The 27,101-nt window shown below is 48.0% G+C and overlaps 1 protein-coding gene and 2 long non-coding RNA genes across 3 annotated transcripts in view; all 3 read left to right on the forward strand.

Annotated features, from left to right (window-relative positions):
• Nucleotides 1-27,101, forward strand: part of LOC131402360 (uncharacterized) — a 227,251-nt gene that overhangs the window by 150,145 nt on the left and 50,005 nt on the right. The gene's annotated exons all lie outside the window — the stretch shown is intronic.
• LOC131402356 (ral guanine nucleotide dissociation stimulator-like) lies at nucleotides 2,915-3,817 on the forward strand. The gene is made up of 2 exons (XM_058537169.1): nucleotides 2,915-3,160; nucleotides 3,585-3,817. Exons 1-2 carry the CDS (start codon nucleotides 3,011-3,013, stop codon nucleotides 3,765-3,767), a joined length of 333 nt encoding a protein of 110 aa, XP_058393152.1. The 5' UTR covers nucleotides 2,915-3,010; the 3' UTR covers nucleotides 3,768-3,817.
• On the forward strand, nucleotides 22,122-25,061 carry LOC131402358 (uncharacterized). The gene is made up of 3 exons (XR_009218582.1): nucleotides 22,122-22,209; nucleotides 22,535-22,797; nucleotides 24,939-25,061. It is a non-coding gene; the product is annotated as an uncharacterized LOC131402358 (long non-coding RNA).

Below are 27,101 nucleotides of genomic sequence, written 5' to 3' on the forward strand. Positions count from 1 at the left end.
GGGAGCAAATGTCACTATCCCGCGCCACAGTATCGGTTCCTGGGTCATCCTGTGCTGGGTGCCCTCAGGGAACACAGGCAACACCCAGGGACTCCCACAAGCCTCAGGCCACATTCTCAGCTTCCTGACCTCCAGCTCTCACCACTGACCCAGCCTGGGACTGGGGGCTGTGGACACTGAGCTGGGCTGTGGCAGGGCTGGGTGACACTCCCTGTCCTCCCCAGGAGCTCTTCAAGACAGTGAGGCCCCACGAATTCCTGGACTCCATCTGGTCCCAGGGTGACAACAGGGGCATTCAGCACCTGGCACCGACCATCCATGCCACCATGACCCACTTTAACAGAGTGGTCGAATGTATCGTCACCACCTGCATTGGGGACCCGAGCATGACGGCCCAGGACAGGGCCAGGGTGGTGGAGCTCTGGATCCAGGTGGCCAAGGTAAGATGTGGGAGCCCTGGGAGCCCCTCTCTGGAGTTGGGGGAACTGCCCCTTCTCCTTTCTCAGCTCTCATGTTTGAAGTCTGTGATCTGAGCCTTTGCACAAACCTTAGGCCCCTCCTGCCAGGCCTCGATGACCTGACTCCTGGTCCCAGTGGTGGGAAGCTCACCCCTTCCTGGGCTCCTTTCTTGGCTTGAGCTAAAATCCTCCTCCCTGGAAGTATTCCTCATCAGGTTCCAGCTGTGCCTTTTCCAGGTTCCCTGAGCCGCTGTTTCATCCAGGACAGGAGACGTCAATGAGGGGACAGAAGCCAGAAGAAGCAGGGCTCCAGCTCCCCCTCACAGCTCATTCTCTTCCCTTCCCCAGGAATGCCACGGACTGAGGAACCTTTCCTCTCTCCATGCAATCTTCTGGGCTCTGGAGGGCCCCTCCATTCAACGTTTAAAAGAGTCGTGGAGACAGGTGTCCAGGTGGGTAGGCCTCTCTCCATGCGAGCACCACCTGGGTGGACCAGACACCCCCCACAGGGCTGGCATTGCCCTTCAGTCAGTTGGGACCTTCTGGGAGACAGCAAACCCTGGGGTTAGGGTCTGACCTGGTTGGCAGGCTTCAAGTCTTTCTGAAAACTTAGGCCAGTGGTTCTGCTTCAGGAATCAGTTTCCCTAAGTGACAGATCATGGCTTGAACCAAATTGAAGATTTTCAAGTGTTTGCAGCAACAGAACTCTCTGTCCACGTGAAATTAAGACTGTTTAAAACACATCTGCTGAGAAAATAAGAGAATGGAGGCCCCAGGTGACAATAGGAGAGCCCCTCCCCAGTCCCAGACACCTCAGGGCTCAGAGGACACAGTGAAAATGCTCATCCAGGCTTTCTGGATCTTCTGGGTTTTCAAATAAAAGGGATTTACCCTAAAACCACTCCACAGTGTTTCTTTCATTTTTTCCCTCCTCAGGAAGAACTGTAAAATAGTTGAAAAGATCTTCCAAACATGCCACCGGGAGAGCAGGAAGCTTCTCAAGGAGGTGAGTGGAGGCTGGAGAACTGGAAGGACGGGAGGTGAGGTGGGGAGGGACCAGGCAGGATGTGCTTTGGTAAGTTTTTCACTTAAGGTTCCCCGAGAAATAATGGTCTGTCTTGTCCAGCTGGACAGGAAGCGGGGGTGTGAGCTGCAGGGGCAGGTGGGGACTGTTTGGGGCAGGAGGCCTTGGTCACGGGATACAGTGGTGTCGCCTGGACTGTTCCAAGAGGTGCGGAGCTGACAGAATGAGCAGGTGTCTGGCTTCCATGGGAACCCATCAGCTGGCCCTCATCATCCTCCAGGCTGGCGGGTGGATGGAATGGGTGGGGGTTCCTTTCTTCCTAAAGCAGCCCAGTCTGTCCTCAGGAAGCCAGGCCCCTGCTGCTCCTTCTGTCTTCACTGCACCTCACAGGGGAGGGCACTCTGCCTGTCCCAGGGATGGGCACTGTGAGGTCACACAGGCCTTGTGGACACAGGGGCTGCACAGCCTTGGGCCAAACGGTGGATCTGGGACAGAACTGTGTGCTCTCTGGGACTGTGCACTCTAGCCCGATAGTGGTCACTGCTGACAAACCAGTGAGTCTCCCCCAGGGCGTTGTCGTCAAAGATACGCCCCAGATGGCAATGAGAATTATCAGGGAACCTACAGATTCTTAATGGACCTTCCTGACAGATTCTTAATGGCCTCCATCGAGGCCCTGGCAGGAGGGGCCTAAGGATTGTGCAAAGGCTCAGACCACAGACTTCAAACATGAGACCTGAGAAAGGAGAAGAGACATTAGAAGTTTCCAAGTGAAAAAGGATGCAAATGTCACCATTACACAGTGCCGTGGTCACCCCCTACACTGTCACTCAGATGTGGCACAATGGGGTCCCCTTCCTGAGTGAATGAAGGAGGAGTTCTGTGCAGGGACCATCCTGAGGAGATTCTAGGGAGCTGAGGCCTTTGGCATGGCCTCAGGTCCAGCCTGGAGTCAGAAAATCCCTGGGGGCTGGAAAACACAGAAGCCACTTGCATGGGACACCGAGAAACCTTGTGCCTCTCCATCCATGGCTCAGGTTGACTGAGGGCCTCAACACACCCCGAGAGTCCAGAGGACAGGACATTGGTCAGAGGTGTGTCTGGAGGAAGAGTGAAGGCCGGGGGCCAGGGCCTCTGGCTGCGAGGGGCAGCGGTCTCCTCTGTGGGCCCCTTAGCAATTCACTGCCCCTCTGTGGGCCTCGGTCTCCTCATCTGGGAAATGGAGGGAGATGATCTGTGGTGCAGGCCTCACAGGGGTGATGAGGTACAAGGGGGAGAGGAATGTGCAGGAGCTTTGTGCTCCTCCTCCTCGATGGGGGAGGGGACAGCACTGGTGACAGTCAGATGACACTGAGTCCTCAGGGGACCCTGGGAGGCATGGGGAGTCCTTGTCACACTTTCCTCACACACTGATGAGGAGAGAGGCTTAGGGGCCTGGGCAGGCCTAAGGGCACAGAGGAGGGAGTGTTGGAGCTGGGAGTGATCTAGCATCAGGGCACCCTGGAATGGGAGCAGCCATAGACACCAGATGGCCAGGGTCCAAGATCAGGGCCCTGGGAGACACGGGGAAGGGAACATGGCCTCCCTGAGCCTGTCCTTGACCCTGCAGGAGGTGTCATCTGTGAGGGCCACCCATGAGATGGATCCGCAGGGAGCCCAGGAGAGGCAGCAGCAGCAGGTGAGGTGGCCTGAGGGGGAGGGTCCAGGTGTCAGAGGAGGGGTCACTCTCCTCACGGCTGGAGGCCTCCCTAAGAGAGGGGTCCCTCCTCCTCCAGCCCAGCTCCAGGAGCCCAAGAGCCTGAAATGCCTGCCCTAGAAGTGACCAGGAGGAGGCCTGGAAGGGCTGGGCCCAGGATGGGTTAGGGAAGGGAGGGGCAGGGACCACATACCCTGGGATTTGCCAAAAGCCGCCCCTGGGAGGTGACTGGGGAAGTTCGGTGGTCCTGGAGGGGGCAACTGGGGGGAGGCCGCTGAGGGTCCTAGGCTGTTCTCTGTGGGAGTCTGTGGTGGGCAGGAGGCTGGGGTGAAGGGATTTGGGGGAGGGTCCATGGGGGCACCTGAGAGGTGGGACTCATCTCACCACTCCCACCCTGATTTCACAGGGTGTCGTCCCCTTCCTGGGCACGTTCCTCTATCACCTGAAGCTGCTGGACATTGGGATGGAGGATGATCTGGAAGTGAGTGAGCCTGGAGGTGGGGCCAGGGAGCAGGATCCTGAGGTTTGGGTGGCGAGAGCCCTGCACTGGGACCTGAGCTCTCAGTATCTGGCAAACCTCCTCTCATGAGAGCCCCATGGCCACCCCTGGGAGCTGGGGAGTCAGGCCCATCTTAGCAATGCGTGAATAGATGCTCCGCATGAGCCCCCCACCAGTCTACCTGGGCTGGTGAAGCTCATAGCTGCCTGCCTGCAGAGCTGCAGGAGGCTGTGTCTGAGATGGAGTCAGCCTCCCCCTCGGGCCCTGCCCCTGGGGGAGTGCCATCAGCCCCTGCAAGTGAGGAAGCACTTCTGTGTTCCAGCTGTCCCTTCCTCCCTGAGGCCTCAGTCTCCCCGTCTGTCATCAGAGAGGGTGTGCTACAGAAGGTCTCTGGCCTCAGCTCCCCTGTCCCTCCTGCCCTGGAGCCCAGAGCCTGGCCCAGTGTCAAGTTCTCTTTGTGGAAGGTCTGCCCTCTGCTGGGCCCTGACATTCCTGCAGCCTGAGAAGGGGTGGGATGGGGGTTGGTTATGGGCTAAGGGGGCTGTTTCTGATGGACATTGGCTGTCTCCCTTCCAGGGAAATCGGGTCAACGTCCAGAAATGGTGTGACTTGAGCAGCTGTGGGCAGGGTGGGGAAGTGGAAATCAGAGACCTCGCCTGGCAAGACTTTCTCTGGCCTCATCCCTTGGGTCTTACATTTATTGGGAGAGTCAGATCCACAAAGCTGGGCATCCCATCACGTTGGCGGGTGCGGGAGGGGCTGGCATCAAGGACACCTTCCTGGATGAGGAACTAATTCAAGCCAACTGTGAGGACAGGCAAGTCCTGAATGGAGTGGGAAGGAAGGAGGGTTCCCGAGTGAGCACAGACGCCAGACCAGATCCTCACTCCGCACAAGTTCCTGGCAGCCTTCCCCACCCAAGCCCTGTCTGCATCCTGTCCTTCCTCCCAGAAATTCAAAGTCATCCATAGGATCCAGCTGCTCCAGCAGGCTGCAAATTCATATGACCTGGAGCCCGATGAGCGATTTGGGGCCTGGTTCCAGGCCATGGAGCCCATCAGTGTCCATGAGAGTTGAGGGGGACAGGAGTTGGGTGAGGGCAGGGCAGACTCTCTCTGATGACCAGCTCCAGAGCCTGTGGCCTGGATCGCTGATCAGCCTCAGAACTCGTAGCGTGGTGACCCATGGGGCACCAGGACTCAGCTGCTGGCAGGCTCTGGGAGGGGCACCTGAGGTGTGGCTCCTGGTAGCTCACAGTTCCACTCTGTCCTGTAGCTACTGGGTCTCCTGCCGGCTGGAGCCCGCACACCAGAAGGCGAGAAAAATGTGGCTCTTCAGGAGAAAGAGCAACCGGACATCCTCCAGTTTAGGGCCGAGTGAGTGTCAGGAGCAGCAGCGACTGAATCCAGGGGCTCAGTACAGCTTCGGGCTAAGCATGGGCCTGGATCCCAGCTCCAGTGCTGACCAGGCCTGGGACAGGCCGCTCCCCTCTCCTCTCTGGGACTCGGTTGCCTCCTCTTAAATGGGTGATGCTAAATGATGCCTCCTGCATCAGGGACAAACAGGGTGCTGTTGATGGACTGAGCACTCGGCACAGGGTTTGGATAAGAGTGAAGGGGGGCAGGGAGGTGTGCCGTGAATCTCAGAGAGGCACCCCAAAATAGTCTGTTTCTTCTCTTCAGCCACCGTGCCCTTGGCGATGAGCCATAACCCTCTGGAGACCACAAGTTCAGCTCCTCCTGACCAGCAGGGCCACTGGGACCCTCGGGGTGCACCGGGTCAGCTCTTCCCCCCCCATCCCAAGTAAAGGAGGACATCTGACGACTTTCCCTGGTTTCCACTAAAGCCCCAGATGGAGGGCACGACCCCCCTCCAAATCCCTGACATCTCCACCCCAGGGACTGTTTATCCATTGAGGAAGAGCATTAGTATATGTTTAAGAGTAAATATCAGATTTGAATGTTGCAGTAAGTTTTGTTTCTGTCACAGCCTGGGTGTTGTGGTGTGGTTCTTTCACTTCTCATGCTCATGTAAATGAGACACAGAATCTCACATTCTGCCTTGAGTTAAGAACTCATGTATGGTCAGAGCTTATGGTATGTGGGAGAAGGGAGGACGGCCAGTCCCCTCCCTGGCTACTGAATGACACTCTCAAGTCCCCCTTCCTCAGAGGACAGGTGCATTTCAGTGTGGTTCACCTGGGCCAGGAGCAGAGACAGCCCCTCAGATCTCCCTGGATGTAGAGGTTGGAGGGGCTTTCCCAGGCAGAGCAACAACCACTGAAATGTGGGTGTCTTTCAAATACCACTTGCCAGGACCATGTCCGTCCCCAGGACAGCGGCTGTCTTTCTACAGCTTTCCAGGAAGAAGGAATGTTTTCTGCTTCTCCCATTGAGGTTTCTTTTGATCAAATATTGGAAGTTACCGTTTTCTAATCAGTCTCTGGATTTGCATCAACACTAAATGAGGAAAAAGTGTAAAAAGATAAAAGTTTGCATGTGGAAAGGACAAGGCCAGAGGAAGACCATGTGCTGATGGAATAAGGGCCGACAGGATATCCCCATCAGGACGCCTCTAGGGCTCCCTGTTCACCCTTCGCCTAGACTGGAATCCTCCTGGGATCCTGGCCCATGCCATGGAAGTCCTTTTCCCACTTGTTTCATATCCAGAGGAAAAGATTCATGATGCAGCTTTTAAACCTACAACAGGACTTTCTTCCATAAACCTCACCACTCCCCGTGAACTAGGATTTCCAGCATCCCCGCACTTCCTTATATGATTCTTTTTGGGCAGAAATTCCCTAGAAGGCCCCCAGTCTCTCTGTCAGGTACATCGTGGCCATTCCTCCCTGGCTGGGCCTGATGGATCAGGGGTGAGCTCTGGTTTGCCAAGATAACAGACCTTAATCCTGGCCACTGAATGACCCACACTGTCCATTGCTGCCTAGGGTGACATCTGGGACCCTGGTGTTCTGAGGTCCATGGTCTCAGACAATCACTAGTTTACACACTCAGTCGTGTTGTTGCTGACTTGTCCCAAAGGGGCAGCTGGGCCTGAGCGCATAGAGCACGTAGCCCCTGGGATGACTGTGTTCTTTTCCCCAGTCTGTGCTGTGATTTTGTGGATGTGTGTTACAGGGCTGTGAATCTTGCCTGTTGGGTGTTTTTAAAGATGAGGCACGAGAGCGGCAGGTATAGGAGTGGGTCCAGCAGGGGAATGCAACCCATCTTAGACAACACAGACACAACAGACACAAACTTACCAATTAAAATACTGAAACGCTTCCCACATGGGTGGTAAACAGACACTACTCTGAACCCACCCTACGACTAGGAGCTAAAGGGTTACCACCCGGCATTTTGAACATCATGCCCTGGAAACACCCTGTAAGACAAGGGCCATTGTCTTGAATTCCTTGGTACTTCTTCCCTCTCCTTTCTGAAGGCTGCAAGTGTCACCCAGGGACGCCTTTTCAGTTCAGCCAGATGCAGAGTAGAAATCCTGGTTCCCACAGCCCAGGCCCTTCCTGCCTGGGCACTGCCATCCAGGAAAGAAAGAATTCACACCTCGGTGTAGACATGTAAACACACACAGGCATATCCCACCCAAACATCAAGATGCATGAACTAGTAAGAGAGTAAAAGGCGCTTCAGAAACACATCAACCAATTGCAAAAAAAGGGTTTTTTAAAGATCCTGACTCCAATAAAACGCAAAACCAGGAAATCACCTTGAGAAAACTGGGGGACTTTGGATACTGACCAGATAGTTGATTATAGGAATGACACTTTTATTTTTGTGTGTGATAACATTAGTGTGTTTGTGTTCAAAAAATCCCTCATCTGTAAGAGAAACTGAAAATATTTACAGCTGAAATGATGTGCTCTCAGCCATCTCAGCTGGTTAACTCTAGCGGGGTGGGTGTGAGGATAAACGAAGCCAGATGGTATACGAGTTGACAATTTTTGAAGCAAGTGACAGGTTCACAGAGGTTGATTTTTCTCTACTCTGAGATTTAGAGATTTTTGAAAACTTTCAGAACACAATTTTGATACAAATAGTATACTCGGTGTTCACGTTACAATGTTACAAATTAAAACATTGATTGAAAATATAAAGGAATGCTTCTCCTTCCTGACCTAAGGAAGCTCTCTCACAGTCTCATTCTGTGAATGACCTGATGATGCCACCAACTGTTCACTTACCACATGTTTGTGGAGTAATTCCTATGTGCTCTGTGCTGTGTGCAAGGTGAACACATTTCCACGACTCTGGATCTCGTGTGGGAAGGAAGGCAATGAGCATGCTGCCAAGGTTCTCTACGGGGAGAATAATGCCCCCAGGGGGTATGCTCATTTTTAAGATTCCAAAATCAAAGCTACACAGGTTTGCCAGGTAACAAACAAGAGATACTTAATTCATGATACAGAAATGACCTATGTCTGAATTAACATGTGACAAAGAAGAGAAAGATTGATGGATTTTATGTTAAAATTAGATGCAAAATCATAGTTCTGGCCCCTGGCCTAGTGATTAAGTTCGGCAAGCTCTGCTTTGGCAGCGCACGTTCTGTTCACAGGTGTGGACCTACAACACTCAGCAGCTATGCTGTGGCGGTGACCCACATACTAAGTAGAGGAAGATTGGCAACAAATGTTAGCTCAGGGTGAATCTCCCTCAGCTAAAAAAAAAAAAAATTACATGCAAAATGAGAATAATTTATGGAATCAGATTTAATATATATTAAAAGATAAATCTCATTCAAGTAGGTATCATCTCTTCATTGAGTTAACACTCAATGAAAAAACAGATATAAGTTCAAAACACTAATTCCTCAGCATCAATTATCCTATCAATTTTAATATAAAAAGGAAGAAAAATCATGGTAAATAAAAATTGATGTTATCATGAAAGGTTAAGATCACGACGGACATTACAAAGAGATGCTGTGAAAGTCAAGCCTGTCTCATGGGGAATTTCTCATCCATATCACTCTCTTCTTCTTCAGCACCGATGTTGCTTTCCTCACTCTGTTTTCAGGATGCCTTTCTTGGCTCCTTGCTCTCTCTGCCTCCTGGGCAATCTCGTCTGTCCTCGAGGCCACAGTCACTCCCTCCCATGCTTTTCTTCACTTTCTGTGTCTGTCTCCTGATATCTCCAAAAGATGCTCGTTGCCTGCAGAGGGGCTATGAGAGACCCAGACCCAAACCAGGACTCATCTCTGCCCAATATGGACACTGGCCAGGGGTGGGCTCAGGGCTGGTGTGCAGACCCCTCAGCTCCAGCCACAGCCCAGGGATTCACCTGGACCCCCCAGTGCAACTGTTTTTAAGGTATTTGTGAATCCAAAGGACTTAAGAGTTCTCCTTCACTGCTGCAGGCCTGGAGTCCCTGCAGACCCCTGTATCCACAGACTTGCTGGGGATTCTCCAAGGTCTCCTCCCATTGACTGCACATGACCTCACTGCCAGGATGGGAAGTGATTCTAGTAACTGACCTCTGGAATATACAGCTGCTCAGCCTTCAGACTGTATAGAACTTCAGTTTTCTACTTGGTTTTAGTTTCATGGTCTCGTTGTTTCTACTACGAAGTTAGGACATATTTTTTGAGCTTTCTCTTTAAAAACAGAATAAAATGCAAAATTGGAACAAAGAGGAGCATGAAGACTACCATCCATGGAGAGTGTTCGCAGCTCATTTGGATATTGCACCCTCTTTCTCTCCCTGGAGAAATGTGTCTCAAATCATACTGTCCATTACAATCATTGCAGAGTTTTTATAACTCAGATTGCTGGAACTCAACCCAAGTAGGTCTGGGGAGGCAACGGAGAATTTTCATTTCTAAGACGTTCCCAGCTGATGTTGATGCTGCTGATATAGGCATCACACGTTGAGAACGGGATTCTGGGACACTATCAAGCTGATGTGTCACTATCAGTGCAAATCCAGACCAATTTGCCTCCTCCATCTTGCTTAAGGGTGTTATTCTCTTCCCTTCTCTATCATTGTCAACTATACACATGCTGGTACCCTGTAACTTACGTTATTGGGACACAGAGATCCAAGGACTCCATAACTCCTTTGAGTCTCCCATCTCTAATGAAATCACGCACTCTTCCACCCTTAGATACTCACTTCCACACCCAGAGCCTGTTTTCAACCAAAATTCTCCTGCTTGCAAATCAGTAACTCAGAAACACCACATTCCCACCACAAATTTCCACATTTCTAGTTTTTACACAAAGAACTCTACTGTATATAACCATTCTTTAAGAAAATAGATTACTCCAGTTAGAGTATCTTAACAGGGCTCTCTTCCTTCTCTCTTCCTACTCCTCCCTATTAATCTTGGATTCTGTGGTCCATCATTTCAATAACCCACTGACAATGCTCCCTAATTCTTTACTCTCATCATATCTGCCCTGCAAGCCTCTGACTTTGGATGATTCCAAATACCTGCCATGCAATGTTGACACCTGCACTGAGGATCACCGCTGAAGAGAGAGCACACGAGGAGCCTGGGGGTCCCAACAGAGAATCAACAGCAACCAATGGGCCTCCATGCATTCTCTAATGCTTCCTGAATGCTCTGTTAATTTCTTTCCATTTCTTGAGTTCCATAAAACTATTTTCTCTTGACCTACTTCATATCTCACAGACAAATTGTTAACCACCACACAAGAACTATTTCACACTCTAGTCATCAGATCTAGAAATTTTCCGCATAAGCAATTCATTTATCACAGCATTTCTGTTGTTTTATACAGATATATTTCTTTCTTAGGTAAAACCATTCTGATTTTCATCTCATCTTTCCATTTCAATGACCTTATGCTTTCAATATTCGCAGTACTTTCAATCACCTCCCTACTGGGATCATGCCTCATGTTTCAAATATGCACAAATCTCTACCATCTACAAACCAATCCCTCATCCATTGTTCCTAATGCCCCTCACCCTCGATGTCCTCCCTCTCCTCCTCCTGACAGGGACTCATTGTGAAAAGTTCACTTACATCCCAATGCCTCTGTTTCCACACTGGCAACCGATCCCATGTCCCCATTCTGTGGATGCTTCTCTTGCTAAGCTCACAGGTCAGGGTTCTTACTATTCCAATGTGGCCTTTTCATTATTTGTCTGACATGTCCTGCAGTAGCATGTGACTTTGTGGCCTTCAAGTTCCTTTAGAAAGCTCATTTGTCCTTGGGATCCACCAGTGCTACACTGTCCTTCTCCTGCTCCAAACTTCCTGAGTCACTTCTTGGCTTCTCTTTATAACCAACCCACAATGCCTGATGCTTCCCAGAAGTCAGCCCTGCTCTGACATCTGCTGTCCACCTGCACCCTCCTACTAGGCAATCATATCCATTTCCCTGGCTTCAAATACCACTAATGAGCTAAAAATGTTCAAAGAATCAGCACAGATCTGACTCTGCCCCCCAGACCCAAATATCTACTTGCCCACTCAGCCCATCAGTGATGACTCGACTCACAATGTCCAGGTTCCAAATTGAAAAAAACACATTCCCAAATAATTCACTTCTCTCTCAGTGTTCCCAAATTCACTTATTTGTGCTAATATCCTGTCTGTCCCTGAGTGTCATTCTGGACGCTCTGCCACCCCACATTCATATCAATGAACCATCCATCCACCCTCCTGAATCCTCCTACAGATTCTTCACTTTTGGATTATTTCTAATCACCTTTCAGAAATGACACAAAATACCATTCCCACACAGTGAACTCTCCTGCTCTAGCAACCTAAATTACAAAACTCCATTTTTCCTCTTTGTTGATATTTTTTTCCACTTTACTTATATGTGCATCATCTCTTTCTTTCAATATTCAGTTCTCACTAAATGGGATACTCCATATAGACATGACTAATGTAGATTTTCTAGATGTTTCCCTCAACAGTGTTCTCATATGGCTTTTCACACAAAAAGAGTTCATATATTATATCCATCTATCTATCTACCTACCTACCTACCTATCTAATTCAAATACTAAAAGTTCACTTCCTGAAATATTTTAAACCCATCCACTTAACTACATTTATGCAAAGATATCAAGTTTTTTTGGTATACTGCAATAAATTGGCAATTACAGCTTAAGATTTCCAAATCCTCTCTCCCTGTAATCAGCCAACGAGATTCTAGTTACAGTGATCTGTTTAAAATGTAAAACTGATCAGTTCACCTTACCTTTTAAATCCTCAATTTCTGTCTTCAGCAGATATTTTTCCTGTTGTCCTATCATAATTATTAATACTACCCTTTTCATTCCTCAATATGTTCCAGTTTGGAGAGAAAACTATTTGGTCATTCTATTTATAGAGCACCTACCACATGCAAAACTCTGGTGTAAAACCTGTGATCTACAAAAAAGCTAAACAGACTCACCGCCCCTGTTTGACCTAGTCTTAACGCGAGGAAAGACATAATAAACTGCAAAGAATTTATAACATGCCATGTGGAAATAACCATTGTGATGAACAATAGGGCAGAGAGAGAGAGTTTGAGCTTGAGTACATTTTCAAGGCTAGCTGTGTTTGTGTGTGTGTGTGTGTGTGCGCGCGTGTATGTGCTGATGCATGCTGCCAGGATAGGATGAGTTGCTTTCTCCTGTGGGGTGGGGGAGCCTCCTATGCTTTGGGAAAGTTCCTCTCCGTGCACCTACTATGGACTTTGTCATCCACATGTATTAGTCACGGTTGTCTAGAGAAATAGAAATAGAATATATATAAACATAGAGATGTGGAGATGTATTACAGGAATTGGTTCACGAGGTTATGGAGGCAGAGAAGTCCCACAATCTGCCATCTGCAAGCTGGAGAACCAGAAAAGCTGGTGGTATAACTCAGCTGAAGTCTGAAGGCCTGAGAACCAGCACCTCTAATGTCCAAGGGCAGGAAACAATGGGCGTCCGAGGTCAGGAGGAGAGAGTGGACTCACCCTTTCTTTTCCTTTGTGTTTAAACTAATTCTTGCTCATGTAACAGTATTTTTGATGTTTCATATAGGAATCTAGCTTCCTTTCACATTCCTCAACTTATTTACCAGTTGTAAACTTTATAAGTTATGTCCCACTCAAATAATAGATTTTCTCTTCTTCTCTAATATTACTTACCTCTTACTTTTTGATTCTCATTTTTTCATGACTGTGCTCTCCAGTGCCACACTGAATCACAATAATGTTTGCCAGGAGCATTTTCCTCTTCTTAAGTGTAGCGTAAACACCAGATAAATTCCTTGTCAGGGCAGAGCAGGCATCTAAGAGAGAGAAAGTAAAAACGTGCAGGGGAATCACTTCTACCTGGAAATCAACAGACTTGCTTCTCTTGGCTGTTTGGAGCTGGAGATGCTATGACAATGTAGCCAGCTGAGAATCAGAGCATCTCTCTCTAGTCCCAGGAATTAGTCCTGGTCAAATCTCTCAACTTCTTTAGACCTCGTTTTCTTCACCTGTAACATGAAGAGTTGGATGAGTCTTTTTGAGGTCTGAAATCCAGTGATTCCAAGATATCCTTCACCCAGATACACTTAACAAAGATCAGAGAGAATTTTTAGTTGTCTTCTTCTGCATCAACATCATTATCCATATCACCACTTAAAGACATATCAAATGTCTACTTTTGCATGACACTGATAAAACAGGTTCCATACCAAATCGCTGTTCATTGGGATAACAAATCTATAGTTAATTGTTTAGAGGTAAGTATAGAGATGGGCCCTGCTGGAACCAGCAATCAATGCTTTAAAGCAATGTCTTGCTTTTTTTTACAGCAAGGCTGTGGAAACATTCCCCAATACACCAGAATTCTTCCGTACTTTGAAAGTATGAAATAAATGGGAGCCTTGAATCCATGGTTACGAGTTAATAAAGATATGATTTTTAAAATTTTACTAATGATGCCATTTGCCTAGTATGGGGCTGTTCTCTGGTGAGTCAAGAGCAGATGTATTCAAGGCCACTTTCATTCCTTTAATAAATATTTACTCAGCGCCTACCACTTGCTGCAAGATATCAGTGATCTACCCTAAGAGCATTTATATTCTAGTAGGGTGACACAGACCATAAACAAAAAGAGAATCCTGAGGTGATCAATAAAGTTATATATATGTCAAACATTTTTCATTCTGGACTATTTTTCACTCTTTCCCTTCTTTTACTCTTTCCCAGAACTCTAAGCATGGACTTGAAAACCCAGAAAGCATGGGTCCCATGTTTCTTCTCGCAACACCCCTGTTTCAAAGACATAGTGTTGATAATCTGAGAGTATGTCTCCTTAAGACTAAGTTCCTATGAATCTGCATTATTTCATCACTTTCTTGAGAGGACGGATGATATTACGAAAGGAAAACAAAATATCATATGGGATTTATACTCGAAATGATGTTTCCACTCTAATTGTGTTATTTAATGTGGTGTGATTTGGGGCAAGTCAGTTACTCCTTCACAGACAGTGGTAATAATACCCTGAAAAGCATTCTATAGAGATTAAATGAAACAAAGTATGAGAAACTGCTTTGTAAATGCAAAGCCATCCATTTCAGCTTATTTTTTCTAATAATATTTTCACTTATCCAATCCTTTTGGACTCTACACAACCTGCCTAGACTGAGTTTTATCATTTATTCAACCATAATAATGGGTCAAAATGGGTGAATATTAGAAATTTCATATGGTTCAACTTAATTAATAGGCCATCACAATATTTAATTTGGTTATAATTACAGTTAAATTTTTCATGTTGCCTTACCATGTGCCAGGCACATTCTAGGCATCTGACATGTATTCACTCATTTAATCCTCACAACAATGCTATGGAGACAATACTATTAACCCCTATTGTATGGATGAGGAATATTAGAGGTTATATAATTGTCCAAGGTCACACAGCTGGTACCCAGGCAGCCTACCTCCAAAGTCTCTTTTAGGGATCCATTAGAGGTCGTGGCGCTTACATTGTAAAAGGATCACCCTGGTTTCTGGTTGGCGAATGGACCAGAGGGGACTAAGCAAGAAAGCACATGACTACTGAAATGATCCGGGCAAGCAATTCTGAATACAGGATTTCTTTCCTTTTTAAGGCTGAATAATATTCCATTGTACAGATGCCCCAGATTTTCTTCATCATTTCACCCACAGATGCACAATTAGGTAGTTTGCATCTCTTGGCTATTGTGAATAATATTGCAGTGCATTTTGTCAAACGTTTTCCTGGCACTTAGTGAGTTTGAAAAAATTCTCCTTCTACACATTAGTTACTGTAATGAACTACTTTCTAAATGTCTAAAGTTTAAATATTTGTCATTCTACAGAAATACCTTGCCTAATCATGATTTGTGTTGTTATCAGTTCATGAATGATCTTAGATTTTTGTACAAAAAGTTGTTATAATGGCTTTTTTTGCATGTATTCAGGAACCTTGCATAATATGGGTATTCCCTGATACTTGATTTTTAGTAGAGTTTTCTAGTAAGCCTTTAGGATAGGAAGTATCTTCCTAGATGTGAGGCAGAGAGCAGAAAAATAATAAAGTGATTGTCATATTTAATTACATCAAAAGAAAACTGTCGTTTTGCTAAATTGTTTTTACACACCCTTTGCTTATTTGTAAGAATGGCATATATCGTTTTATTAATGAAAAGAAAATTCAATAAACAATTTTAACATAAAACAACATCTATTGAGAAATTATATGAAAATTTTAGCAATATGCTGTCATCAGTTTCCTCATCTGCAAAATGGAGATAGATAATACCATCTTCCTATGGGTTGCTGTGAAAATACTTAAGAGTAATGTATGTCAAATGCCTATCACCATGTCAGTTGGAAAGTGATGCCCCACTCATTTTTCTACCGGGATGATGAGAGCTTTTTTTATGCTTGAAGTTGGTAGTTTTCAAAATATGTTCTACTGTTGTAAAGTGATTCCTTTTTACAAATTATTTGTAGAGTTAGATGATCACTTTGGAATACAAATTCAGGCTTCCGTGTGTGTGTGTGTGTGTGTGTGTCTATACGCACATCTCTCAAATAATACTTCAAGCCTTATAATGAAATCTACCTTCCCCACTCTTGACTCTGGTTCCAAAAACAACTTTAATTTTCTGGTTGAAAATCTATATTTCTATATTAGCTACTCATACACTTTTTCATTTTTCATCTTTTGACTATTTATAGTTTCTTTCTTCTCTGAAACAATCAGCATGAAGAGTTCTTACATACATTAAAAACATAATTCCCCTTGCCCAATATAACTATTTAATGAATTAGGATAAATCAAAATTCAATGTCTACTGTTTTATGACATAAGTGTTTACCATTTTATAGCATACGAATCTTATCCAGAGATGTGCTACATCAGATATTATGAACACATTTTCTTTCTCACTTTGTCCTTTGACCTTTTAAATGGTAAAATTCTCTTATTTCTTTGTTGTCTTCCTATGGATTCATCACTGGTTCATCTCCTTCCACCAGAAATTTAAATCTCTTTTCAGTAACTTCTGACGCATGAGACAATTCATGGGCTTCAGGTTTTGCTTGGGGACATCCCTCTTGGGCTTGAACATATACACAGGCCCACATATACACAGTATGTCTGGAAGGATAGAGGAGAAAAGGATGTTTATCTCTGTGCAAAAGGACTGGGAGACAGTGGTAGAGTGAGAATATTTTACTGACTTTGCACCACTATTTGAAGTTTTCCTATACGTGTATCTACGACGTAGTGGCCTCCCTCCCCCCAGATTTTTAAAATTAAAATAGCGTTATATCCTTATCTACTGGCTTGGGACAGCAAGTTGTAGAGAAATGTGAATATATGATCCAATTTTTTAACGAAATTAAGAACAGCAAACACGCACAAAAAATTTGTAATTCTAAATATGGGCACATCATTCTATGAGGTTGTATAAACGTGAGGAAAGGAATGAAGAAAAGTTGTTCAACATCCAGCTACCTGTATAGTCAAGGGTCCACGTAAAGCCCCGCCTCCAGCCCCGCCCCTGGAGCTGATTTCCTCCCACTGTGAAGTCGGCCAGACTTATTCCAGCCCCACCCCCACCTCCTCCCGCCCCTGGAACTGGTCTCCGCACAACGCTCGGGCCTGGCTCCGCCCACAGCCTGGTCCCGCCCCTTGCCCCGCCCGCACCCTTGTCCCCGCCCACAGCCCCGCCCCTAGAACTGGTTTCCACCCACAGCCCCGCCCCTAGACCTGGTCCCTGTCCCTGGTGCTGACCCAGCCCGAGGCCCGGCCTCACATTAACTCTAGAAACTAGACACCTCCCCCGAGGCTGGGGTGCGCGGCCCCGCCCTGCTCCGCCCCCCACGCCGCCTCAACCCAGAGCCCCCAAACGTCCGTCCTCCCAGAACGCCTGCCCGAGACCGGAAGCGGAAGCGCGGGCGGCGCCCTGGATGGAGCGGGAGGTCTGCGCGGTGTGTCCAGTCTTCTCGGCGCGGACGGGATTCCCGTGGACCTTCGGCCGAAGGGGCGAGGCGCGGTGAGTGGCGGGCGGTCCCGTCTCCGGTCGCGGTCGACGGAGGGGCCTGGGCCGCGGGCAGCCCTGTCAGGGCCCGGCGTCCCCGCGTCCCCCCGGAGCCCCGTTTCCCCGGGCTGTTCGCTCAGGGCGCCCGAGGCTGCTGTTCCTCCCGGCTCCGGGCGCCGCCGGCCCCTCCTCAGAGTCCCCGTCACCGTCCTCCGTGTGATTTTGTCCCCAGGGGGCTTATCCGCGTCTGGAGGCGGTGTTTGGGTTGTTACTAATGGGGGCGCTCCTGGCATCTAGAGGGGGAGGCAGGGATGCTGCTCAGCGTCCTCCAGGGCCCAGGACGGCCCGACAGAGAATCATCCGGCCCCAAATGTCAGTGGTGCCGAGGTTGGGAAAGCTGCTCCAGGGCCTGAAAATCTCCCGGGCCCTGAATGAAGTGTGAAAATTGTTTACAAGTCAGCGAGTCACTTACAGGGTCCCTAAAGGACAAGCTTGTTTAAAGGGTCCAGAGTCACCAAAAAGTCTCTGTCCAGCCAAGTGAGTTGAGCGACACAAGTGCACACAGCACGAAGCTACTTCCTCCCATCTTGGGGAGCAGGTGACTGCATAGGAATCGGGAAAATCCAGTCTCAGCCAACAGTTACAGTTAAATCAGTAAATACAAAAAAGAAAGGTGAATTGGGTGACCTTTCCATCCAACACCCTATAAAAGGCTTCAAAAGCTTGTTTGCGCTTTTTTTCCCCCCTCAGACACGAAAAGCATCTGTGGAGCTCAAGTTTGAGGTGAAAGCAGGCTCAGAGTCCACCTGTGCTCGCTGATCCATGGATTTCTGTGTGACCAGGTGAGTACCCTGTGGACCTGGTACCAACAGGTTCCGGCAGCCTCCGCTGTGCAGAAGACCTGCTAGTGGGCTTTCCTGGGCTCAGGTTGTCACCACATGGACACTGAGAGTGAGGGTATCTTGAGAAAAATTATTGATGTTGGATGGATTATATTCAAGGGAAAGATGGTAAGCTGTGTGTGGTTCTGTGTGGTAAATATTTCAGTAAGTACAGTTATATGCAAATAAGAACACATAAAACAAATGTAAATAACTGCAAATGTGTATTATAGTAGAAAATATAGATTTACTTGCATTGCATAATACTCAATAGTCAGGATTTATATATAATATAAATACAGAAATGTTTTGCGTGTGTATGTAGTATTAGAACACATCCCATGAAATATTAGCAGGGATACTCAGCAACATTCCTTAGACCCATTCAACTTGACTTCTAAAGTCCTATAAATCCTCCACAAAAATTTGAAATATAGGAGCATTCAGGGAAAAAGATGATTGAAACTTCTTTGTATTAATAACAAATTTAACATTGAGTTTGCCAGTAGCCAGATTTATTTTGAACATTTTTTTCTTTATGACATTTCAAATCATTTGGAGGAGTACTAAGCAACGCTGTAGATTGAAGGGCAGGGCACTAGTCTCTAAAAAGACTGTCCTCATCACCTTGCCTTCTAAAGGGAATTAACTTTGTTTCTTGAAACTTTTCTGAAATAACGGTCTGGTGATTCACGTTGCAGAGAATCTTGTTAAGTAATTTTGTATTTAGTTGTTGGCCTCTACTAATTGTGTGTGTATGTGTGTGTGCCTTTTTCATTCTAGCTTTCCTGTGAGGCTCTTGAGGGGAATGTGTGCTTGTCATGCAATAGATAGTCTTTGAGCGTATAATTTATGGTGACCCTCCATCCTTGTTTACTCAGGACAGAGGGGTTTTCCAGGACACAGGACGTTTAGTGTTCAAACCAGGGCAGTCCTAGACAAACCGGGATGGTTCCTCATCTGATGAGCCAGGCCCTGGGCCACATGCATGGGGACCTGGAGAACCAGAGAGACCTTGTCCCACCTCCGTGGAATTTATATTGTATTTGGGAATTTGGATTTTAGACAGTTAATGATGAGAGTGATGTGGGAGTTTGGCACAAGGGGTCTCAACCTGAGGGGGCAGGGAAGCGCTCTTGAGAAGGACTGATATTTAGCTTGAGAGCTAGAGTTGGGACAGGATTTAGCTAGTTGGAGGGTTAGACTGGAGTGAGGGTGTGGGAGTGTGTTCAAGAGAGCGTTTCAGACAGAGGGACCCGCATGAGGACACCCCTGAAGCAGAGAGCCTGGTGTGTCCATGAACTGAGAAGAGGGATGGCTGAGCCGAGTCAACACAGGGGGAGGGGTGTGAGCCACGCCGGCGATGGGGGACAGGCAGGACCAGATCAGGAGTGACTTGGGATTCTGTTCTAAGACCAGTGGGAAGACTCTGGAGAGATGCAAGTAGAAGGATGATGTGATTAGCGTTTGGTCTAAGCACCTTGGTTCAAATGGACTTCATGTTTAAGAATGTAGACTTAAGAGGCAAGATGCAAGGTACTGGGAATAAGATTAGGAATAAGATGATTGTTCCCTAGGCCTGGGTGATGGCTGTGGAGTAGGAAAGAAGTAGAAAGAAAAGACCTTGGAGTGTAGAACCGAGAGAACGTAACGGTACTTTCTTGCCTGCATGTGTCAGATGGCACAGGGCAGTGACTGTGCTCCTTGCTGCTGTCCGTGCAGACCTGCAGGCGCCCCCTCACTCAGGTCTGTGTGTTCACCCCTCTTTGTCACTCACAGGCCCCCCTCCACATCCTACAGGAAGTCAGGCCTTACTTGTGAGGGGGTTGTCTCACATGGGAGACACCGAGGAGAGCCTCTCCAGACATCAGAGCAGCCCCTTCAGCCTCTCCCTCAGACTCCTCCCTTCCACTCTCTCGCTTTCCACACCCAGAAGGACCCCTGCTCAGTATTCCATGTCCCCAGGTTCTCCCTCCCCCAGGCTTGAGAAGGGTGGGGCAGCCACTGGGGTGGACATCATCTGCACCTTCCACTTCAGAGAGGCAACGAGATGGAAGGTGGCTGGTCCAGGGCTGGACAGAGAGTGACTCTACTGGGAGCCGAGCCATGAGACCCAGGGCGTCACCCACCTGGGCTCCCTCACCCTGGACGGGGACAGCCTCTACATCAGTGGTGAGGGGCTGTGCTACAGCCACACTCTCTCTCCCAGTCAGAGTTCTGTGTTGCCTGCGTTGCTCTAAAGTGAGCTATGATCCATCTCTCTATGCTCCTGGTCTGGGATCAGTCTTCTCATCACTGTGTGATCACTGGGTCCAGCCACCTTCCATCTCGTTGCCTCCCCCCCTGAACACCACTCCCCTCTTCCCCTCTGCTTTCCCCACCAAGCTCCCTACATCCTCCCTCTCCCTTAATCCTTTATGTTCACCCCAACTCTTGCTCAGCTCCTCTCGCCTTCTCTCCACAGATTACACCTATGGAGCCGCAGCCCCGACTACCACCAGTGAGTATTCCTGGCCCTGATGTCCTGGGTCCCGTCCGCATTTGGGGCTGGGGAGCACTTGTTCTCCTTCACCCGCTGTCCTTGGTGAGGGAAGCACCTGGAAGGGCCCTAATTCATCCCTTCTCTCCCTCCCGGGTTCTGGTTGAGAGTCCCAGCCCAGTGTGAGAAAGCCTTAGACACAGACGTGTTCTCCACCACATTCTGACCCCACGTGGTTTTCACTTTAATTCTCCTGAAGCCCCGCCCTTGGTCCTCCTTTTCCAGGTATCCCATCCGTCTGTCCAGTTTTCTACCCGTCCATCTGTCTCTCCTCCGAGTTCAGTCTCTCTTGTTCACCTATCTCTCTCTCTTGGGCTCCTCTCATCCACAGGCTTGCTCATCCCTCTACTCACACACTCACCCCTCCCCTCACTCTCATGTATGCTTCACCTGTGAATGGTGGTCCTGGCACAGCCACTGCTGGAGCCCGGGTGAGCCTGGGGGCTCCTCCCACTCTGTCCCTCCCTGAGACAGCCCTCGCCACAGCTCCCGAGCCAGCCGCCACGTCCTTGCATACTTGATCATCACCTGTGCCACCAGAAGCCACCACAGGTATCTGGGGGCCCCTTTTCCTTCCCAAGAGAAGCTCTCCGGCCCCACTCCTCTACCAGCCGGTTGTGATCCAGGAGCTGGGAAGCCAGGGTGTGAAATTCTGGTTTTAGGGCAATCATGCTGATCACAAATTATAGATTATAGATTATACCAACGATTCAGTCTAAGGTCAGCCCTCAGAGAGCCCCTAATATTGTGAAATTAACACACCATTATAGTACAATGTGGGAGGTTTCGGGGAGAGGCACCTGGCATCATTTGGAGGGGAAGAGCTTGCTAGAGAAAGTTTCACCTGAATGGAGTCTTTAAGAATGACTAGGAGGGACCCTGGCAAATAGAGGATGAAGAGTTTTCCTGGCAGAGGGGATTCCATGATCAAAGGCTGCGGCCAGAAACAACATGCCGTATGGGGAGAATTGAAACGAATTTGGGTTGCGTGAAGCATGAAGTTTAACCCGCAGTACATGGATAAAATGAGACTGAAAGGTGAGCAGGAGCCAGATTGAGTAGAGCCTTGAGTGCCAGGTCAAGAAGGTTGAACTAGACACTGAAGGCCATAGGGAGCCACGGGTGGTACTAGAGCAGTGGTGGCCCTAGTGAGGTATTCATTTCAGAAAGATCCTTCTAGTGGTCCATGTAGAACATCCTTTAGACAGAGCATCCAGTGAGCCTGCTGGGGTGTTGGTCCGGGTGAAGGAAGTTAACACCTAAGCTGGGACAGGGATGGAGAGGGAGTGTATGTGAGGACCAGTGTTCAAGGTGAATGGGTGTTACTGGGAGGGAGGAGGAGCTGAGCAGATATGCTGGTTCTGACTTGGGTGACCACACGGGTGGGTGGTGGTGCCACTGGGAGAGAAGACGACAGACGATAATGAGTGCAGGACTCTGGTGTGGTCTCAGGCCAGCTCTCAGTGATGGCCGTTGCTCTCCCTCTCGTTTTGCAGCTCTGGGGCACAACCTGAAGACCCTCATAGTCACCTTCCCCATCTCCACCCTCTGGTATTCATCAGACAGGAGCAACGGCTCAGCCACGTTCCACTCCACTGAGAGGGTCCTGCAGAGCCTGGTGAGACCCTGGTCCCAGCAGCTCCTTTTGGGTTAAATCCCAACCAGCCCCTCCCCCAACCCCTGTCCCTCCTGCTCATCCTCCTCCTCCTTCCTCCCCAGCTGGATCCTTGTTCAAGAAGAGCAGCCTGGGCCTCTTCTCCTTGAGTTGCAGACTGTTCTCCCTCAGGTGAGACCCTCCCCTGAGCATTTGCCCCTAATGACCACTTTTGTGACCACCCCTCTCTGTCTCCCCCCTGTCCTCCCATTTCCTCCTTCCTGTTCTGGCCCCCACCCCAGAGGTTTCAGGACCTCTCTCTAGAGTCCCCACGTCCCTCTCTTCCCAGGCCTGAGAAGGATGGGGAAGCCACCTGTGTGGACGCTGTCTGCACCCACCGCCCTGACCCCGTGGGCCTCCATGCCTCTGTGCTGGGAGCTGAGAGTCTCCACGTGTCTGCTCTTCCTCTCGGTGGCTCCAGGCTCTGCACCCTGGAATTTATGCATGCAGAGAGAACACCAGCTGCATTTCCGCAGCATCAGCTGGAACCACAGCAACCTGGAGCCCACATCCTCGGAGTACGCCACCCTGCTGAGGGACACCCAGGACCAGGTGGGGTCTCCCCTGTCCCGTCTCTCCTTGCCCTGAAGGCACCCTCATTCCTCCGCCTGACTTACGTCTGTTACCTGGTTGTTTCAATCCTTCACTTTCCCTGCGTGTCTGGGTTCTCTCAGTTTCCAGAGGTGATGTCCTAGCTGCCTTCCCCATTTCTCACATGGGTAAACTGAAGCTCAGAAAGGGGAGTATTGTGCCTAAGATCACACAATGTGTTAGGGGCAGAGCCAGGATTTGAAGTCAGGTCTCCCTTGCCCCAAGATCTGTGATCTTTCACTGGCTCCAGTGGCCCCCTGCATCCCCAGGAGACCTCTCACCCACTCTCCCTCGCGTTTGTTCTAGGTCACCAAGCTCTACCGATGCAGCCAGCTGTGAGACATATTCCACTCCTGCCTGGTCACCGACTTGGTGTAGGTTGAGGAGATTGGAAGCATTGGCTGAGTTGGTGGCTGATGGCTCTGAGCTCCCGTAACATATCCTTGATCTGGAAGTCACTGACATGGTGCCCAGTCTCCCCCACATCCCTGTCAGCTAATCCTACCATCTCCTTCCATAGGTTTTCGGAGTTGAGAAAAGCATTAACATTTGGGGCCACCAACCTCCAGCATCCTCCTCCTCCTCCTCTTCTGGAGACTTTCAACAAATATCAGCAGTCTAACTGTGCTCTCCAATAGTGGAGCCACTAACCACATGGGGCAATTTAAATTATTTATACACCTCTTGGGATACGATTCACATATTGTGTGTGTGTCGGGGGGTGTATTTTTTAGGTTTTTCTATATACAATATCTTCTCCTGTGCAAAACAAATAGTTTTACCTCTTCCCTTCCAATCTGGGTTTCTTTTATTCCTTTTTCTTGCCTAATTGCCCTCATCAGAACCTCTAGTACCTGTGATTAACATATCAGATGAGGGAAGACATCAATGTCTTGTCCCTGGTCTTAGGGGGAAATTTTCAGTCTTTCACCATTGAATATGGTGTTAACCGTGGGTTTTTCATCGATGCTATTTATAGGTTGAGAAAGTTTCTTTCTATTCCTAATTTGTTGAGTGTTTTGTTTTTTAGGCATGAAGGGTGTTGTATTTTGTGAAATTCTTTTCTATGTATATGGCCGAGATTACGTGGTATTGGCAGTTATTCTATTAATATGGTGTATTACATAATCAGTTTTCAGATATTAAGCCACCGCTCCAACTAGAGGTGAGAGATTCAGACGTTCTCAAGTCTGTCCTGGGCGTGCCACATCCCTGAGCCCTTGTGGCCTTCTAGAGGCCCACAAATACACTGGAGCTTTTCAAAGCCCCCTGTGGACATCTCATTCCCCCAATTTTTCTTCTAAGTTGTTGGCTCACCTCTTGCCTGCCTCTCCTGGTATCACTCCCTCAGGCAACTACAATAGAAAACAATTAGCCCTGATTGTTTTTAGCAAGTGCCTTGGGGACAGACTTTCCATCCTGGGCAAGCTCTGACTCAAGTAACGACAAGCCCTGAACATGGGGCGTTTTCGGGGAGCTGCCAGGCAGGTCAGCTAGTTGCAGTTGGGTGGGGAGGGGTCTTTTCAGAGCTCCACACCCACTATGGCTGCTGTGCTGCGGGTTGTCTCAGCCACCATGGTTCTGAGACTGACGGTTTTCACAGTCATGGAGGATGTTGTGAGAGCAGGATGGGAATAGTGCAAGTTATAGTGCCACAAAGTTTGCTCCCTGTATCAAGATTCCACCGTGTGTCTTCACTAAACCCTCCTCAGATTCTTACAAGCCTTTGATTAATTTCTAGACTTCTGAAAAGATGATTTCGACCATTTTTACCAGTGTTCTCATTGTTTTTATGCATTTGCAGAAGTCCTTACTCCAAAGTTTCAAAAATGTTCTCCCTGTAGTTATTTATTTATAAATTAATTACTTGAAATGAAATTACATGAGAAATTCAGTTCCTCACTCACACACACTAGCCACATTTTAAGTGCTCGATAACAACATGAGGCTAATAATGAGTGTATTTGGTAGTGCAGACAAATGTTTACATTATTGCAGAAAGTTCTCTTGGACAGGACCCAGAAGCAGGGAATCTAGATTCAGGGTAGAATTCCAGACACCCTTGATTATCCTTTGTGCCCTTCCAGGTCTGTCCCCCACAGTAACCACACTGGAGTGGACTCCCTGTGTACCTTGCCGCCTTGGCACAGAGACTGGACAGAGTTGCCATCTATGAGGAATTCCTGTGGCTGACCCAGAATGGTACCCAGCTGCAGAACTTGACCCTGGACCAGGAAGAGTGTCCTTGGGGATGGTAAGGCTCCCTGGTCATTGGGAAAGGAAGTGAGGCCTTTCTGGGGACTCTGGAGGCCTGGGGCTGAGAGAACATTGAACTTGCTCAGGCTGGCAGGAGGTGGCATAGTCCCCCAGTCTTTAGCCACCATTGAGAGAGAGAAAAGGACACCAGTGTAGTATGGGAGGCCCTCACCTTCTCCTAGACAGCTCTGCGACCTCAAACTAGTCACCTCCTCTTTCTGGACTTTTGTTTCCTCATCTCTGCACTGAGAGCCACTGGCCGGATGGTCAGTGAGGGCCTCCAGTTGTGTGTGAAGCAGACTTACAGGTTTGGGGGTGGATGTGGTTTCTGGTCCACAGGCTATAGTTTGCCAAGTCCCGCTCTAGATGAGCAGCAATGCGCTAGAACTTTCTGCAGTGGTGGAATGTTCTATCTGTGCTGTCCAGTGCATAGCTGCATGTGGCTGTTGAGTGCTTGAAGGATGGTATTGTGACTGGTCTTTATTGTTACTGATTTTTAATGTTACTGAGGTACTAGAATTTTTCTTTTATTTAACTAAAATTAATTTTAATTCAAAAAGAGACTTGTTGCTGCTCCATATCAGACAGCACTCCTCTAAGAGGTTGTCTGGGTAGAGGTACAAGTAGGGGGACCTGCACCCCTCCTCCCATGCCCATTGGGTGCTGCGTGTCCTACCCTCCTGGAGTTTATGTTGTAGCTGGCAATAACAAGAATAGAAAATTGAAAATTATCAATTATTTGATGTGAACAAACTCATACTTGCAGGTGGAAATCAGAGAAGACTTCCTGCAGGATATTACATTGTAGGTTAATCCTAGAAAATGAATATTAAGCAGATAGATAAAGGAGAAGGGGATGAATGTGTTTCTAGGCACGGAAGAACAATTTTGAGTGGGAATTTACAAATTTAGAGAGATCCCATAGGCTTGCCAACTGTGATGACCCATTCTCCCCCCGGCCGTCATAAGATAGTCCACCCCAAATTCAGTCCTCTGTGCCCAGAGGTATGAATTTGGTTTAATTTATTAAACTTTTGTTCTGTGATAATGGTCTTGGATTTTGTAGCAAAGTGTGCTCACTTTTTAGAGATGGAAAGTAAAATGGGGTGAAACATGATGATGTTTACTTGACTTTAATATTTCATTGAAAACATGGGATGAATCAGGGGTGGCAAGTGTTAATAATTTATACATTGATGAAATATTGTTTTAATTGGATGGAATATACATGGTTAAATTAGATGATGGATGTTTGTGAGACTCTCCCTTTATTTTTCTGTGTCTAAAAAGTTTTATTAAAAAGAGTGAAACACATTCACATGCATTCTCCATTTCATTCACTTCCAGAATATTCTGCCAACAGAGATGACACCTCGACTGAGAAGCCTAGTAAACCTGCAGGAAGCCCCAGCCCATGGTAGGGGGCGAGTATCTTGATGCTGTGCCTCATCGAAGAGAACCATGCGCACAGGGTTTTGGATGATGAGGAAAGTTGGCCAACCCTTGTCAAGGACGGTTGAGGCACAGTGGGGTCAGCAGGAGCCCTGGGGCGATGACAGGAGGTGGCTCACCCCAGCACTTGTCTCCCCAGACCACCCCGTCTGGGCCCTCATCCTCATCTGCTTGGCGGGAATCCTGGTGCTCATCACAGGCCTGATCTGCTGTCTGCTGGTAAGCCATGACGTGTTGCTTGTCTTCTTACTATTGGGTTATAAGAGCTCTTTATATATTATAAATACAAGTCCTTTTCTAGGGATATGTTTTGCAGATGTTTTCTCCCAGTCTGTGTGTGGCTTGCCTTCTCCTTCACAACATGAGTCATTGGGGAAATGTAAGTGACAGTCATCATGAGATTCCACCATACTTGAGAATGGCTAAAATTAAAAAGACTGACTATAGCAAGTGTTGTTGAAGATGTCAATTCACTGAAACTCTCATCGAGTGCTGGTGAAAAATAGCTTGGATGCGTCTTTAATAATTACATACGTCTACCCAGCCATTCCTCCCCT

Source organism: Diceros bicornis, unplaced genomic scaffold (genome assembly GCF_020826845.1).
Source record: "Diceros bicornis minor isolate mBicDic1 unplaced genomic scaffold, mDicBic1.mat.cur d_74_multi, whole genome shotgun sequence".
Classification (NCBI taxonomy): domain Eukaryota; kingdom Metazoa; phylum Chordata; class Mammalia; order Perissodactyla; family Rhinocerotidae; genus Diceros; species Diceros bicornis.

Bases quoted from the DNA above. Each gene is read 5' to 3' on its own strand.
- LOC131402356 (XM_058537169.1), top strand. From the start codon at position 3,011: ATGGCCAGGGTCCAAGATCAGGGCCCTGGGAGACACGGGGAAGGGAAC. The intron at 3,161-3,584 runs GTGAGGTGGCCT...CTGATTTCACAG, and splicing joins AGGAGAGGCAGCAGCAGCAG to GGTGTCGTCCCCTTCCTGGG.